Here is a 13,741-nt window from a genome sequence, read left to right as displayed (position 1 = left end):
GTGTGTGTGTGTGTTTGTTTGTGTGTCTGTGGGAACACCAACCTTCAATAACGTCACTAACAAGCCGGCGCTGATCAGGAGCGGGATTAGGCTGCTGATGAACCAGCTGAGCCACAGGGTGCCGTTGTTTAGTCCCATGATCCTCATGGTCTCTTTGAGCCGGGCCTCCTTCTCATACACCACGCCCTTGATGATGAGGGCTACTGAGTACATCCATGCCAGGGTCATGAAGAGAGGCATTGACCGACTCATCACCCGCAGGAACCTGAAAAAAAGTGAAAAATTAGTTACACACATTTTAGACTAACTGTACAGTTAAACATGCCAAAAAGTGTTAATACTTTGGTCACTTACATGTCATCAACATAGCAGGGGTAGGGCATCTGCTGAATGTAGATGCCTGTCTTCTCTTTGGTGCCAGTGATTGCTCTGATGATTCCATGCTCAATGATGTCCTGCAGGTAAGAAAATCCGCCCCAGACGTACCGAAGGTCCTCAAAGGGGTCTGCCCTGGGACCGGGGTCCCAATAGCTGCAAAGCAAGATGAAAATCTGTAAAGCTCATAAAAGCATAGAAATTTGCAAAGGGTTCTGCAATTTAATAACATTTGGGGCGCAGCTTCTTACCCATCTTTAATCTTGTTTGTCCTCTCCACATTATCAATGTCCATGCGGATCTTATAATTTACGTTGGGAGGCAAGTCACTGCTGTTTTTGTGGGTGATGTCAGGAAACACGATACCAGCCCAGAACTTCTGGTTGTTCAGAAGACCCATGGACTTGTTGACCAGCCTCTCCTCATTAGCTACTGGCTCCAGCTTGTCCAGGTTCACACACTGAACAGGAAAAGAGAGGGGTTATGACATATTTTACTATGACAGTTTGACTAGGACTAAAGATGCATGAGGCGTTTTTGGGTCTAAATCGTGTATGAAGGTCTGTGTCACCTAGTTAAAGAAGGATGGAACAAGATAACATGCCTGAAATTACAGCTTTACAGAAGTTAAAGATTCTCACGATTTATCTCTAACAGCTGAATGTCCTATTTGCAAGTTGTTCTCCTAAATTAGCTAATAATTACAATGAACTCTATACCCTTTTACTCAAACTCATGTGCCTCGGTTAGACATGGAGTAACCACACCAGAGTTGTTAGGCTGATTTGGTGAAACCTCCTACAGATTAGCCTCTCACATAGCTGGCATAAGCTGATTTATACATCGTTGCCTCATATTGTGTGAGAAGCAAATGAGTTCAGAAAGCATAAGAAAAATACAGCATGGGCATCCCAAACTACTACTACAATCCCATACAAACTACTAGAACTGTTGGGTCCTTGTAAATTCTGGAATGTGGTCTAGACCTACTCTATCTGTAAAGTGTCTCGAGATAACTCTTGTTATGAATTGATACTGCAAATACAATTGAATTGAATTGAATCCCTAATACTGCAGGTATTTCAGACATTAATGTTTGTGAAAGGCCTTTACCTGCAGGCCTTTTGGTGCAAGGAAAGTCAGTTTACACAAACGTCATGATCTCCTCTGAGGTTGAGACTCAGTCAGCGAGCTGTTTACAGTGTTGGTATTTAAATATGTGACACCTAATTTACCTTAAGTTAAAAATTTCCTATTTTTTAAATTAGTATTGTGTTTATGTATTTTATTGAATTATCCATATATGTACGAGGTGGGAGAAGACTAAAGGGAGACTAAGGACATGACGTGGATTTAAACCCGTAATAATAATTTATTATCAATTGTTTGCCTCATCAGCCATTAAAATGGAAAACATCATTACTTATTTAGCTCATCTTAACATTATATATCAGAGGTACATCACAAGGCCATTAGTTCACATTTACCATTGAATCTTTATGTTTATTGAACAGGTATCCCAAGAAATTACCTGACATAGATAAGTAAAATCTTAAATTAAAACTCACAAGAGCACAAACAGTGATTAACATTTGACAGGAGTTTAGGGTCTGTTTTATGACTTAGGCTTGGCTTGGCTCTGGCATACTGACCCAATACGCAGAGACAGGGAGCAGTGACACACTGATTTGATTTGGTGAGGGAAGAAAAGGGAAAGAACATTAAATTTCAAGGCTTTAATAGTTGTGCCTGGATCTAAATGCAGTTTAAAGTGCATTAAAAACAATGGAAGATTGTATAATGTGATGACCTTTTTGGGCAATTAGTATTTATTATTATTATTAATATATATTATTTCCCCACTAGGTGTTCTGTGCGTCTTGACCAAATTGGCAGATACTTGATAACAGCAATTTTACAGGTACAACCTAAGACCTGTTGGAATATGGATTTATTGGGACTGTCCCTGAAAACAAGGACGGCTAATTTCACACATCTGCAGACTGGACTTGTACTTGAACGTTTTAGTTGCATGTGTTGGGGTGATGCATACTGCGCTAACACACAAACCTCCATGAAGCGTGAGATTGTCTGTATGGCATGGTCAGTTTCATTGAAGACGTCTCTCCAGGTATAGGCCGATCCTGCGGGTCTTTGGTCCTCTGAGACCTTAGACAGAAAGGCTGACACATCTGACACACGCCACTCAGTCCCACTGAGCTGGGCATTAAAGAACGCGGCACTGGCGTTATTCTGAAGCAGGGTCTGGAAAAGGAAGGTAGATAAAATAATGAAGAGAATACAGATAAATATTTACAGGCGAGTCAGAGTCTTCCTGACATAAGACTTTCATTATTGAGCTAATTCTTCTAGCGCCATAAAATAAGCAGTTGAATAATCACTTTATTCCCTTGTCTGTTTTTTTGACCTTTATTCCTGTTGTGTTTATGTGGCTTGTAACCTATTTGATTGTCATTAGACTTTTTTGTGATCCCTGTTCCAGGTTTTTCTCAAATTCATTATCTCTATTATCACAGCCATTTTCCTTTTTCCCAGACGGAAAAAACTATTGCCTGACAGACAAAGGCTGAAAAGACAGAGACAGCCATCTGATCAAATTCGATACAAGTGTCCTCATCGTGAAGCTATTTTAGAGAATCACCATTCGCCACTAGGTGGAAGTGGTGCTTATGCAATTTACATTGGAAGAGTAGAGAAACTAAGAAACTGCGCAAAAACAGAAAGAATTTCTTGCTATGAAGAGCCATGTTATAAACTATATTCCATCTGACGTGAATTATTATTTTTTTTTTAAAGAAGATGACGGTAAATGCATTATTTCAATAGAGTGACTGTGATTTCATACCCACTGATCTGTAATCAAATAGTCCCATGTGCAAGAAAACCAACACTTGGTGCGCTTGTCACAAGTTTTCATGGTTTTACCCCCCTGAAACTGCCTCTATGCTTTGGTTTTAATTAATCAAGTTTTATGGTGGCCCTTAACTCGTTTTTACCCTTTTAGGTGAATTTTCTGTCTGTATATTACCGGTAGTCTCTCATTTTTGTCGCTTTTACGTTTACCCAAAAAGACACCAGCCAGTATGAAAAATGTACTTCTCTTTGCCTCAACCTACAAGAGGTGGAGGATGAACACATTTTATAACATTCAGAGTCAGTCAGATATTCTAATATAGTCAGAACATTGATCCCTACTACAGCAGTCTGGGTGGTGACCTCTACAGAAGTTTCAGAAGTTGTATGGTCCTTCCTTTGCAAGTCACATCAGAGATATAATTATAATTATTACGTCACAAAGCAGCACAGAATTCTATCTTGAAACCCCTCATGTAAACAGGAAGAAGACTAAGAACAAGCAACCAATTTCTACAACAGACAGGTTTTGGGGAAGGAACGGTTGATCTTACCGATCCCAACCAACCACCGTTGGAGAAATTTGTTCTTTTCCCTTCTAGGTGGCGATACAGCTTTCCCAGGGTACAAACCAATCAGTTTAAATTCTCCTTTGTTCTAAATGCAATAAAAACGCCTCATTTGCACTTAACCTTCACTGCCCTGCTCAGCAGCACTTTAGCATGGCCTCCTTTTAAATGGTTTGAAACTTTAAATGAAAAGGTACACACAGATATTTGGTTGTTTTTTTTAATTGTAGTGATATATGTCTTGGGTTGTATTTGTGGTTTTGCCCTCTACTGCACATCAAATTTCCCCTTGAGGGACAATAAAGTTCTGAACTGAACGCAGCTTTAATGCGTGTATGTGGTGGCAGTATATCCAACTTACCCTGACCATGTCCATTTCCTCGCCATTCTCCATGAAGTTCCAAACTTTAGGCCTCATTTCCTCCCACATCCCTCCAATGTCCCTCAGCACGCCGAGCTCTTGGAAGGTCTTATTGACCTGCAACACACACACAAACACGCTCAGTCTCATTCAGTGGGGCTTCATTCCTTATTCTGATGAGGGTTTACAAAGATGAGAGGGGCCTTTTGATACCTCTTGGATGATTCTCTGTGTGGCTGGAGTATCTGGGGTGTACAGGATCTTCCCCATGAGAAGAGGTTTCAGAGCTCTCCAGATCATCCTGGAAATGGGGCTGGACTCCAGGCTCCGCATCATGTTGTTACAATAGGGAGCTGAAAAATAAACACAGAGACATTGTGAGTCTTGGACCTTGTCTGTCTATGAAAAAGAAATCTGAAAAAAAGGTTAAAAAAATAGAAAGAAAGAAGTTGTTTCAAGTAGCTTTGGACACTTACTGGAAGAGTTGTCGTAAGCTGAGACGGGTTCACTCTCGCTGTTGTTGCCATGGTTTCCAAACAGGGCCTTGTAGTTGTTGTCTTCATACCAGTTGAGAGACTTGATTTTTAGGCCACCTCCCTCGGGGTGTCCGCAGACGATACGTGAGACAGCCTGGTACATCTGGTTCGGAGAGTCTGTGGCATTTACAGTTAGATACAGGATCTCTTTACGCATGTCGTTCCAGCTCTTCATACTGGCAAACTGGAAAGAGAGACACAGACAGAAATATTAGCATGATGATGGTTGCAAGTACATGTATCATTACAAAAATCAAATGTTGATAAGCTGGAGGAAACAAATACCAACATATCTCAAAGACTCATAAAGCACAATTTTAGATGGCAAATATTGCCCTCAAAGAGACTGTTCTCAATATTAAGATTAATACATGAAGACATAAGATTAATAAAGCAGCAAACAAATATTTTCTATGTAAAGCTATAGTAGAGGAATGGCGTCCTGAGCAGAAAACAAAGTCACACTTCTTCTGTGTGTGTTGTAAGCCGAGATTCAGAGACAAGTTAAACATTTTAACCAAGGAGAACTCTGCAGAAAATTAGTTTAGTCTGGGAATGCATTGGGATCCATGTCTCAGTTTCTATTAACAAAAAAGGACAATCTATCAAGTTGTTGATGAGTTTCCTTCAGGGAATCTCCTTCTCTCATATACTGTAATACAAGTGAAATGAATACACTATGTCTACATTTACATTTGAAAGGCTATCATCTGTCACAACAGAAGCAGCTTATATGAACCCTGTGTGTGTGAGACGCTGTAGGTTTGAAGTTATTAAAGGTTATCATCTGTACTATGGTTGGTATTCCAGACAGGGAAGTGCTGCACTGTGGGGTGGAGACATTTAGCCCTTAGCCGTCTGTCTGGCTAAGATAAAAAATAACTGCTGTTCCCGGTCCTATCTTTCTCCCTGTGTGTGTGTGTGTGCGTGTATTTGCATTTCTCTCCAGGAGGGCAGATAGCATATAACACAGTGTTACTTAAATGTTTTCACATTGTTTCTTATATAAAAAGCAACTATGTTGATCTATGTTTTTGTTGTTCTTTTAAGTGTATATGTATTGCCCTGTTTTCACTGGCGTTATTAGGTTTACGTCTCCAGTGTGCAGCAGCTTCTTTGTCAAATAAATTCTCAATGCTGAAGGCTTGGGGGCAGTGCAGTACTGTTCCCTTATTATCACAGTACTAAATACTTTTATATTAATATAATTATAGTACAGTATTTTTTGTAATTTCAGAAAAAGGGAAAAGCCTGAGCCTTTAGCTTTTCATGAATTAAATCAAAACTATGAAGTCTCCACTGAATATTTTTGATGAAGTAAGGGTTAGGGTAATCTTCACAGGTTTCAATTTTATCCTTGATTTAGGGGGAATCATTTTGTCACTTACACACGTTTCTCTCCTTTTATTCAGCTGTTAAGTAATTCCTTATTCTATCTACCCAGTTAAGTTAAACAAACCTAATTTTTGTTTAATTTTCTTGAGACAATTGCCAGATATTGGCACAAAATAATAATATATACAACAAATGAAATGATGTGACCATGCTAATCATAACTACAGAACATATTCCTCTAATCCCCAAAGAAACCGTTCTTGATCGTCTATCAACATCATCTACCAAGTCAGTGTGACGTCTGGCTGAAGGGGGCAGGGAGTTCATTTCCATTCACACAAGGAGTTACTTCAGGTCAAGTGACAAGTCGCCACAAGTTCCCTGTTAATGTCTCCAAACTGGTCAAGTGCACATGCAATTATGTCACCAACTCGTGATAGGGAAGGAATGGAAAGGAGGGGTTTTGTGTTTTCCATGCAAGTAAAACAGAAAGGGCAGAAGAAGAGGGGAGCGTTTGTTTCCTAAGAGTGAACCGTAGGGCTTACAATAGGCTTGGGCTTACAATAGGCTTGGCTCTGTGTGTGAGGAGTGGAGACTGAGGAAATCACACCTTTCCTGAGGTTAATATGGGAGGAGATCAGAGATGGGTGACAGAAGGGAGACTGAGAAAGAACCAAATAAAGTAAGAAAGTAAGATCATAGAAGTTTGCAGCAGAGCAGGACGTGGAAACGAGAACAGAAGAAGCAAGAACAAAGAGAGGTTACTATAGGTCATTCTCCTGATAGGCAAACCTCCTCAAGCTCCACTAGTAGATCTCAATTATACTGACAAAAGTACAGACTCACTAACACTAACACTGTTTGCTTGACTGTGCAATTTCTAATAAACTGTCCATTCTACAGCATAACATTCTTATTTTGCCCGCCAACAACATATTTAACAGTGTCTTCCAACAATTTTTTTGGGCAATTTTTTTGGCAGACACAGTTGGTTGGTTATGTGTGTAACCAACTGTGTATACCAAAAATTTGTGTTGATTTGTGTGAGTGAGCATTAATTTGCCTGTGCTGAAAACACTTTTTTGTGAGTGAGATGTGTGTCATTTCCCCTCGAGGGATGATGCCCATGTTACAGTACCATGTTACATTAAGTGAGAAACACAAACACACACACACACACACACACACACACACACACACACACACACACACACACACACACACACACACACACACACACAGACAGGCAGCAGAAGAGGATTGTCCCAGAGTTACCTCGTAGCAAAGCCTGCGTGAGGTTACTTAAGTTCAAATTTCTACTCCAGCACACAGCTATTTAGGCTAGAGCGACTCAGGGGCCAATCATCAATTAATTGTTGACATGAAATGATACATATTAACTTTCTAAACCAGTTGTGACCTGAATATTTTAGAGTAGGATTAGTTTGTCTTACGGTAACTAGGGTCCCCCTACTGCTCTATCCAACAATGTTTACATAGTAAAGCAAAGCAATTTGAAAACATTTTTCTAATGATTTGCATTTGTTAGGCTTGTAAGGGAAGGAAATTAATTACATTGTTTCTTTGATTACCATCACTCATGATAAAGGGTTTAGTAAAATTGTTTTAAAATTGATTATTATTAGGAGTATACATCTCTGCACTGCCAGCCTTGGCTAATCAAAATATTCTACTTACAAACTAATTTGAATTTAATAGCAATAAGTCATGGATGTCTTTTGAGCACTATTGATGAGGAAAAGGACTCAAATCTGCCACTTTTTTAAGTGCAACTACACTTGCAACAGACTTTCTTAGAGCAACATTTCCTTGATGCTAGTGCTGTAGATAATTGCTGGTTTATTTAGGAAAATTCCCAAAACAGATCTGTTATGTGCATACAAAGTTGTAATTGAATATAAAGTCACTCCAGTACCAGGCTATTAATGTGGCTTGTCGCATGGCTGACAATGTACATTTTACTTACTACTAAAAAAGGCAATTTGAAAATGCATTATAGAGCTTAGCGATATTATATCGTTATAGTGATGTGAGGTTGGACATTGTCTTAGATTTTGGACATCGTAATGTCGTAATATGGCATCAGTGGTTTTAAAGGCTGCATCACAGTAAAGTGATGTCATTTTCTGAACTTCCCAGACTGTTGTAACTGTTCTATTATTTGCCTTTACCCACTTAAGTGTAATAACCACATTACTGATGATTATTTATCAAAAATCTCACTGTGTAAATATTTTGTGAAAGCACCAACAGTCAACACTACAATATTGTTGTGGTATCAATATTGAGGTTTTTAGTAAAAAATAATGTGATATTTGATTTTTTTTCCCATATCGCCCAGCCCTAATAAATTATTTAGTTTTTTTGCCTTCCAACAGTGATAAACCCTGGATTTAAACACAGGCTGCAGATAATTACTGGTTAGGAAGTAGAGGTTACTTGAGTGCATATCTCTATTCAGCCGCTTACCTCATCTACCAACCAGCTAAGCAAACCCATATAATCTTCTTTAAACTAAATAATACACACTGAACAAGAACGATTTCTGTGAGCAGTGATTAAATAGATGCTCTTTCAGTAAATATGCCACTGTGAAATTACTAGCAGCCTTAAATAATCACAATGTCTCCACAGGAGAATAAAAGATCTAGAGCTGGTTAAGACAAATAAAAAGATGGTGAAACACGGGAGGAAGTCATGCAAGAAAGATGTTGGTTAACAGTCCACATTTGTCTTTAACATTCTTCATGAGTTAATGAATGCTAATCAGTGCCCTCTCATGCAGTTACAAGTAAAAAATAACGTTGCAACATTATTACTTTAGAACTGAAAAAAGGTCATGCATGTTCTTGCAGCTGCTAAGACCGCAAGTGCCATCACATGCGCAAATGTACACACACGCACGCACCCACAAACACAAAATGGTGCACACCCAGTTAGGTCTTTATGTTTTGCCAACTCAGCAAAGCAGGAGCCTGAGAGAAATGGGGTTATGTTTGCACCAGTGCAGCTCTTCTCCCCTCACACTACATTCCAGCAGCTCCGACTGGGTTACATGAGCTTAGGTCTGGCATGTGAGTGCATTGCATGTGATGCTATACTGTGTGCGCATGCTAGACAGTGAAGACAGTGCACCTGGTTGCAGGCTAAGCAAGGCTTTCATGCCACTGCCTTCAAAAACACTTTGCACAGCTTGTTCTTGTTTAAACTTGAGAAGGATAATTTTTTAGACCTTTTATGATTCAGAGATAATTTATACATTGTGTAATCTTATGTGAAATCTAGCTTAAAGAAAGAGGAATGGGAGCCACAGAAAATCAAAGCCCACTGTGGTAGAGCAAAGCCTTGATTATTAATGGCTAAATGTTGAAGTGCTGAAGCCATATCAACACATATTGGCCGAGTGTACAGTTGATAGGCTTCAGTGTTGTTTTTAACCATGCAATCATAACAAATGCAATACTAACGAGAGCTGATTCTTGGGAAGAACTGATTTTAAACAGTACTACCAAAGACTGAACTTTGGAAGTAAATATTTCAGAAGTGTTAACACGTGTGGGTTGTTTTCTGTGTGTGTGTGTGTGTGTGTGTGGGTGGGTGTGGGGGGTATTTACCTCCACGGCCAATGCTCCCAGGCTCTCCAGAAGATTGTCGGTTGCAGCTGAGACTTCCTGAACGACTTTGGGGTCTGACTTCACATCCTTCTGTTAGAGAGAAAGGGCATCTTCACTATGTTGCAGAAATTGCACACTGTATTTTTGGTTTCTGGGCACAATAAATACATCCTGAAAAAAGTCATTAATTGAAACATAAACTGAAACTATTGATGTGCAGATTTATTATTCATGAATTAGTAAATTTCAAAGGATCTTAATGATATTGTTTTTTTTGTTATTTATCATGTATTATTGTATTAACATCTAGACTAGCTTTCATTTGTTATCTGTTTGTTGACTTTAGTATTACATATGAAGTGAGGAGGGGGAAAAAGCTGTGGTAAAGGAGAAAGAAGAGGAACAACATTGGGTTCAAAGGTGATGGAAGAGGGGAGCCGAGAAAGAAAAACATGTCAGCATAGCTTTGACCTGTTCCCATCCGTCAAACTATGTGTGTGTGTGTGTGTGTGTGTGTGTTTTTTCCCTTCTATCAGACTAAGCTGTCAGCTGCTGAAATGCCTGACACTTGATAAAGCTCAGATGTAGCTGAAGACAGAACAGCCGTCTAAAAAGACAGAAAGATAATGTAGCTTTCTCCAGTTTCTCTCTCTCTCATTTGCTCACTCTTTTGTTTTTTATCAAATGTTTTATTTATCTCTCTCTCAGACACACACGCACACACACACACACACACACACACACACACACACACACACACACACACACTTCACATTCATGTTGTACAGAACATTTGTATCATCTTTTAATTTAGTTGCTAGGTTTTTGTTGCAATGTTAAAATTCAAATTCACTGTAAAACTACAACTGGTTGATGTGGTTGACCTAATGGAAAAACTCACCCGAATAGGTTTGAGAAAGTCCAAGTTGGACAGAAAGTGGCTCTGGGCCTTGTTGAGCCAATCACTGGAGGAATTGCAGATAATTTCTTGAGTCAGACGGGAAACGTTGCGATCGGCAATGTGGACAAACTCCTCCAGGGGTGTGTTGTTACAGAGGTCTCTGAGATGAAAGCCAAAACCTTTAGTCAGCACCTGGACAGAAAAAAAGAGCACATTGGTTCAGAAAGTGTAGAGAATTGGGATATCACATGTGTGTTAGATACTATAAGAGGACATAGAGAAATATATACAACAAATAAATATCCATTCAAAATATGTCAAATGTTAATGTGACAACATGGTGGCATACAAGACTGATCTCCTTCAAGTTGGAATCATTATAAGCCCTCTCTTCAGTTAAAAGAAATACTACACACTAACTGTTTTACTTTGAAACATAAAAGAGAAAAGGAGTCGAGTGTCCTGCCAATATAATATTTAGAGATGATCCAGTCAATTTCTATATCACTAACAGAAGCAAAAAAACTCCTAAACAAAGCAAATACAAAGATATAGAGGAGTAATAGAGGAGTATTTGCACATAATGCTTGGGTTGCTTTGCCATTACAAGTACTATTGAATTAATATGTGGTGACTAACACTGTTTGTGTTTCAACACAGAGTACCTTTGGTGGTTTGTCCTGACTCTTTAAAGATCATCATGTATCAGTCCAAAAATGTTACATTTGTGGAAATTGTGGAAATTGTGGAGACAATTTCTTACTTTGAGCACACGAAAAGCGTGGCTCGTTTATTCAACAGGAGAAAACCAATGAAACCAGAATAAGGCGCTACGCTTAATGCCAACCTCATAACGTCCCACGTCATCACGCCTTCACAACATTTAAAGGGGCCGTGTTCCCTGAACCGTTATTAACTGTGGTGACTCAAAGGCAGTGAATTACATGTGTAATTAAATGTGTGTGGAACAACACTTATCAACAAGGTGAATTATGTATGTCACAGTCACTACACATTCCTAAAAACTGACCATGAGAACAAAACTATGATGCTCATAGAAAGATATTGCCGAGTAACCAGGAGGGAAAACAATCTTGTGAATGCTGGATCTTGCCAAGGACAAACATCATCCAAATAAAACTTCACTCCGAGAGACTCATTTGGTGATACAACTAAATGCCATGTTATTTTTCTCTACATAAACCACCTTTGTCATTTAAACAATGCTTCTCTTCCCGAAAACTATCTAACACATTATTTGTAAGAGGAAGCCCAGCTGCGCCCGTGCAGTTGAAAGAACGTCCTTTTCTGGGACATCAAAGCATTTGAGTACTGGACAGAGGCTGTTTTCTCTGACAGAGTCAATATGTTTGGAGTGTGTGTCTTTGGCTTTCTCACTCACTCACATATAGAGAAAGAGCAAGATGGGAGCACACTGTCTTATCATCTAAATGTCCTTGCCCAGTCTGTGTTATGCCATGTGTCTATCAGACTATAAACGGGTTGCACACACAATCCCAGCTAACAATCTTTTCACTGGAAAAATATCAAGGCTAACAGCAGATTGGAGGAGTGGGGATCTAATACTAATTGTCAATATAACACGTAGTACAGAAATAATAAGCCTTCCTTAATTTTCAAACCCCTCCTTAAATAATGTTAAAAAATGGCTTTCATAGACCAATGCATCTGATTAAAAGATGTCTGGAAGAATGGAATGGGTAGAAGACAATCAAATTGTGTAGTGTAAGTTTGTCTTTGAACCTCTGTCTGTGCACGTGAGGAGAAATGGGGGGGGGGGGGGGGGGGGGGGGGGGGGGGGGGGGGGGGGGAGGCTAAGAGGCTAGAGAAGCAGTCATGTGACACTAGCCCTTCAATTGCAAAGCGAGGATGATGTGGTAGGCTGGGTGTGGGGCTGTTGTTAAGGTGGACCCTTACAGTCCATAGGTGGCTCTGTGTAGTGGAATCTGTCTATTTATGTGTGTGATACTGGGTTATACAAATAATCTTGATTTGAATGGTGTGTTTGTGTGTGTGTGTGTGTGGGGGGGGGTTGCTGTGAAAAGTTCATTATGTTAGCTAAAAAAAGGGAATTAGATTTTCTTTTTGTGGGAAAATATATAAGGAAGAGACAGAATTGATGGGGGGCCACCCATTACTGTCAGGGATTTTTCTGCTGCGTATTTAGGGCTTAGCTGTGCCACAGCAGAGGCCTGTGGCCCAACAGATGCTGTCAAGGCAAGGCCATTGGATTAATGCATGCGCACTGTCACCAGGGGGCTGGGGCGGGGAGGTTATTATTTTGTTATTATTAAACGTTGGACTATGTGGGTTTAAGAAGGGTATTGCAGTACTTTAATTTCAACCTTAATAAAAAAGTTAGCAAAAATTAGTAATCTTAGAATTGTTTCTACCTTCTCCAGATTGACGTCAGCCTCCACTATTTGCTTCAGCGCGTGATGAGGAAGTGAGGCGTTGTGGTGCAGGAAGTGGGAAAGGGTCTCATCGTCTCGCAAAAAGTCCTTCAGCTTGAAACCTGAAAAAGCAGTGAGTCAGCTAACTATTAGACACACCATTATTTTCGATAAAAAAAAACATTTTAGTGGTCGATACAATACAATATACAATAAAACAATATACAATAAAACCCATCCATTTATTTTCCACTAAATCTGCATAGCACTTTCTCATTCAATGACCATGTGAAACAAGTTATGTAAATGCATCCTTGCGTATGTTTGTAAAGTGACTATAAAATTCCTCAATAGTCTGATTTATCAAGAAAACCTATCAAATCCTTAGTATTTCATTGTCCAAAGTATAGAAATAACTCTATAATTCCCTAATATTCCAGAAATGTATGACCAGGGAAAACCCCAGTACTAGAACTTTAACCACAATATGTAATACATCAATAATTAGTAGACTCAAACTGAAAACATAAAAAAACATCACTGAAGTCAACTCCAAATGACTCCAAATCAAAAAGTATATTTGAATACTCTTAACTTCACAAACACAGAGCAACACTGTCCTCTCTGAACTCTGAGAGCTTTTGTACTTTTGCTACATTCCAAAGAAGTCAAACCATTTCTGAAACTGGGCTGAGTCAGCTGTGTGGTTGCACATGCTCGCTCACACACACACACACACAC

The 13,741-nt window shown here is 39.4% G+C and overlaps 1 protein-coding gene across 4 annotated transcripts in view; it reads right to left on the bottom strand.

The window, feature by feature from the left end:
• LOC116698112 (phospholipid-transporting ATPase ABCA1) overlaps positions 1–13,741 on the bottom strand; it is a 40,266-nt gene that overhangs the window by 14,299 nt on the left and 12,226 nt on the right. For all 4 annotated transcript variants that reach the window (XM_032529882.1, XM_032529907.1, XM_032529897.1 and 1 more), the window contains exons 6-15: positions 13,001–13,122; positions 10,587–10,778; positions 9,686–9,775; positions 4,656–4,899; positions 4,393–4,532; positions 4,180–4,296; positions 2,446–2,640; positions 627–835; positions 355–531; positions 43–265 (exon numbers count right to left, since the gene is read on the bottom strand). In XM_032529882.1, the coding sequence (XP_032385773.1) occupies positions 43–265; positions 355–531; positions 627–835; positions 2,446–2,640; positions 4,180–4,296; positions 4,393–4,532; positions 4,656–4,899; positions 9,686–9,775; positions 10,587–10,778; positions 13,001–13,122 (1,709 nt within the window). The remainder of the gene's footprint in view (positions 1–42; positions 266–354; positions 532–626; positions 836–2,445; positions 2,641–4,179; positions 4,297–4,392; positions 4,533–4,655; positions 4,900–9,685; positions 9,776–10,586; positions 10,779–13,000; positions 13,123–13,741) is intronic.

The sequence above is a fragment of the Etheostoma spectabile genome, chromosome 2 (genome assembly GCF_008692095.1).
Source record: "Etheostoma spectabile isolate EspeVRDwgs_2016 chromosome 2, UIUC_Espe_1.0, whole genome shotgun sequence".
Taxonomy (NCBI): domain Eukaryota; kingdom Metazoa; phylum Chordata; class Actinopteri; order Perciformes; family Percidae; genus Etheostoma; species Etheostoma spectabile.
This window is presented reverse-complemented; position numbering and strand designations above follow the sequence as displayed.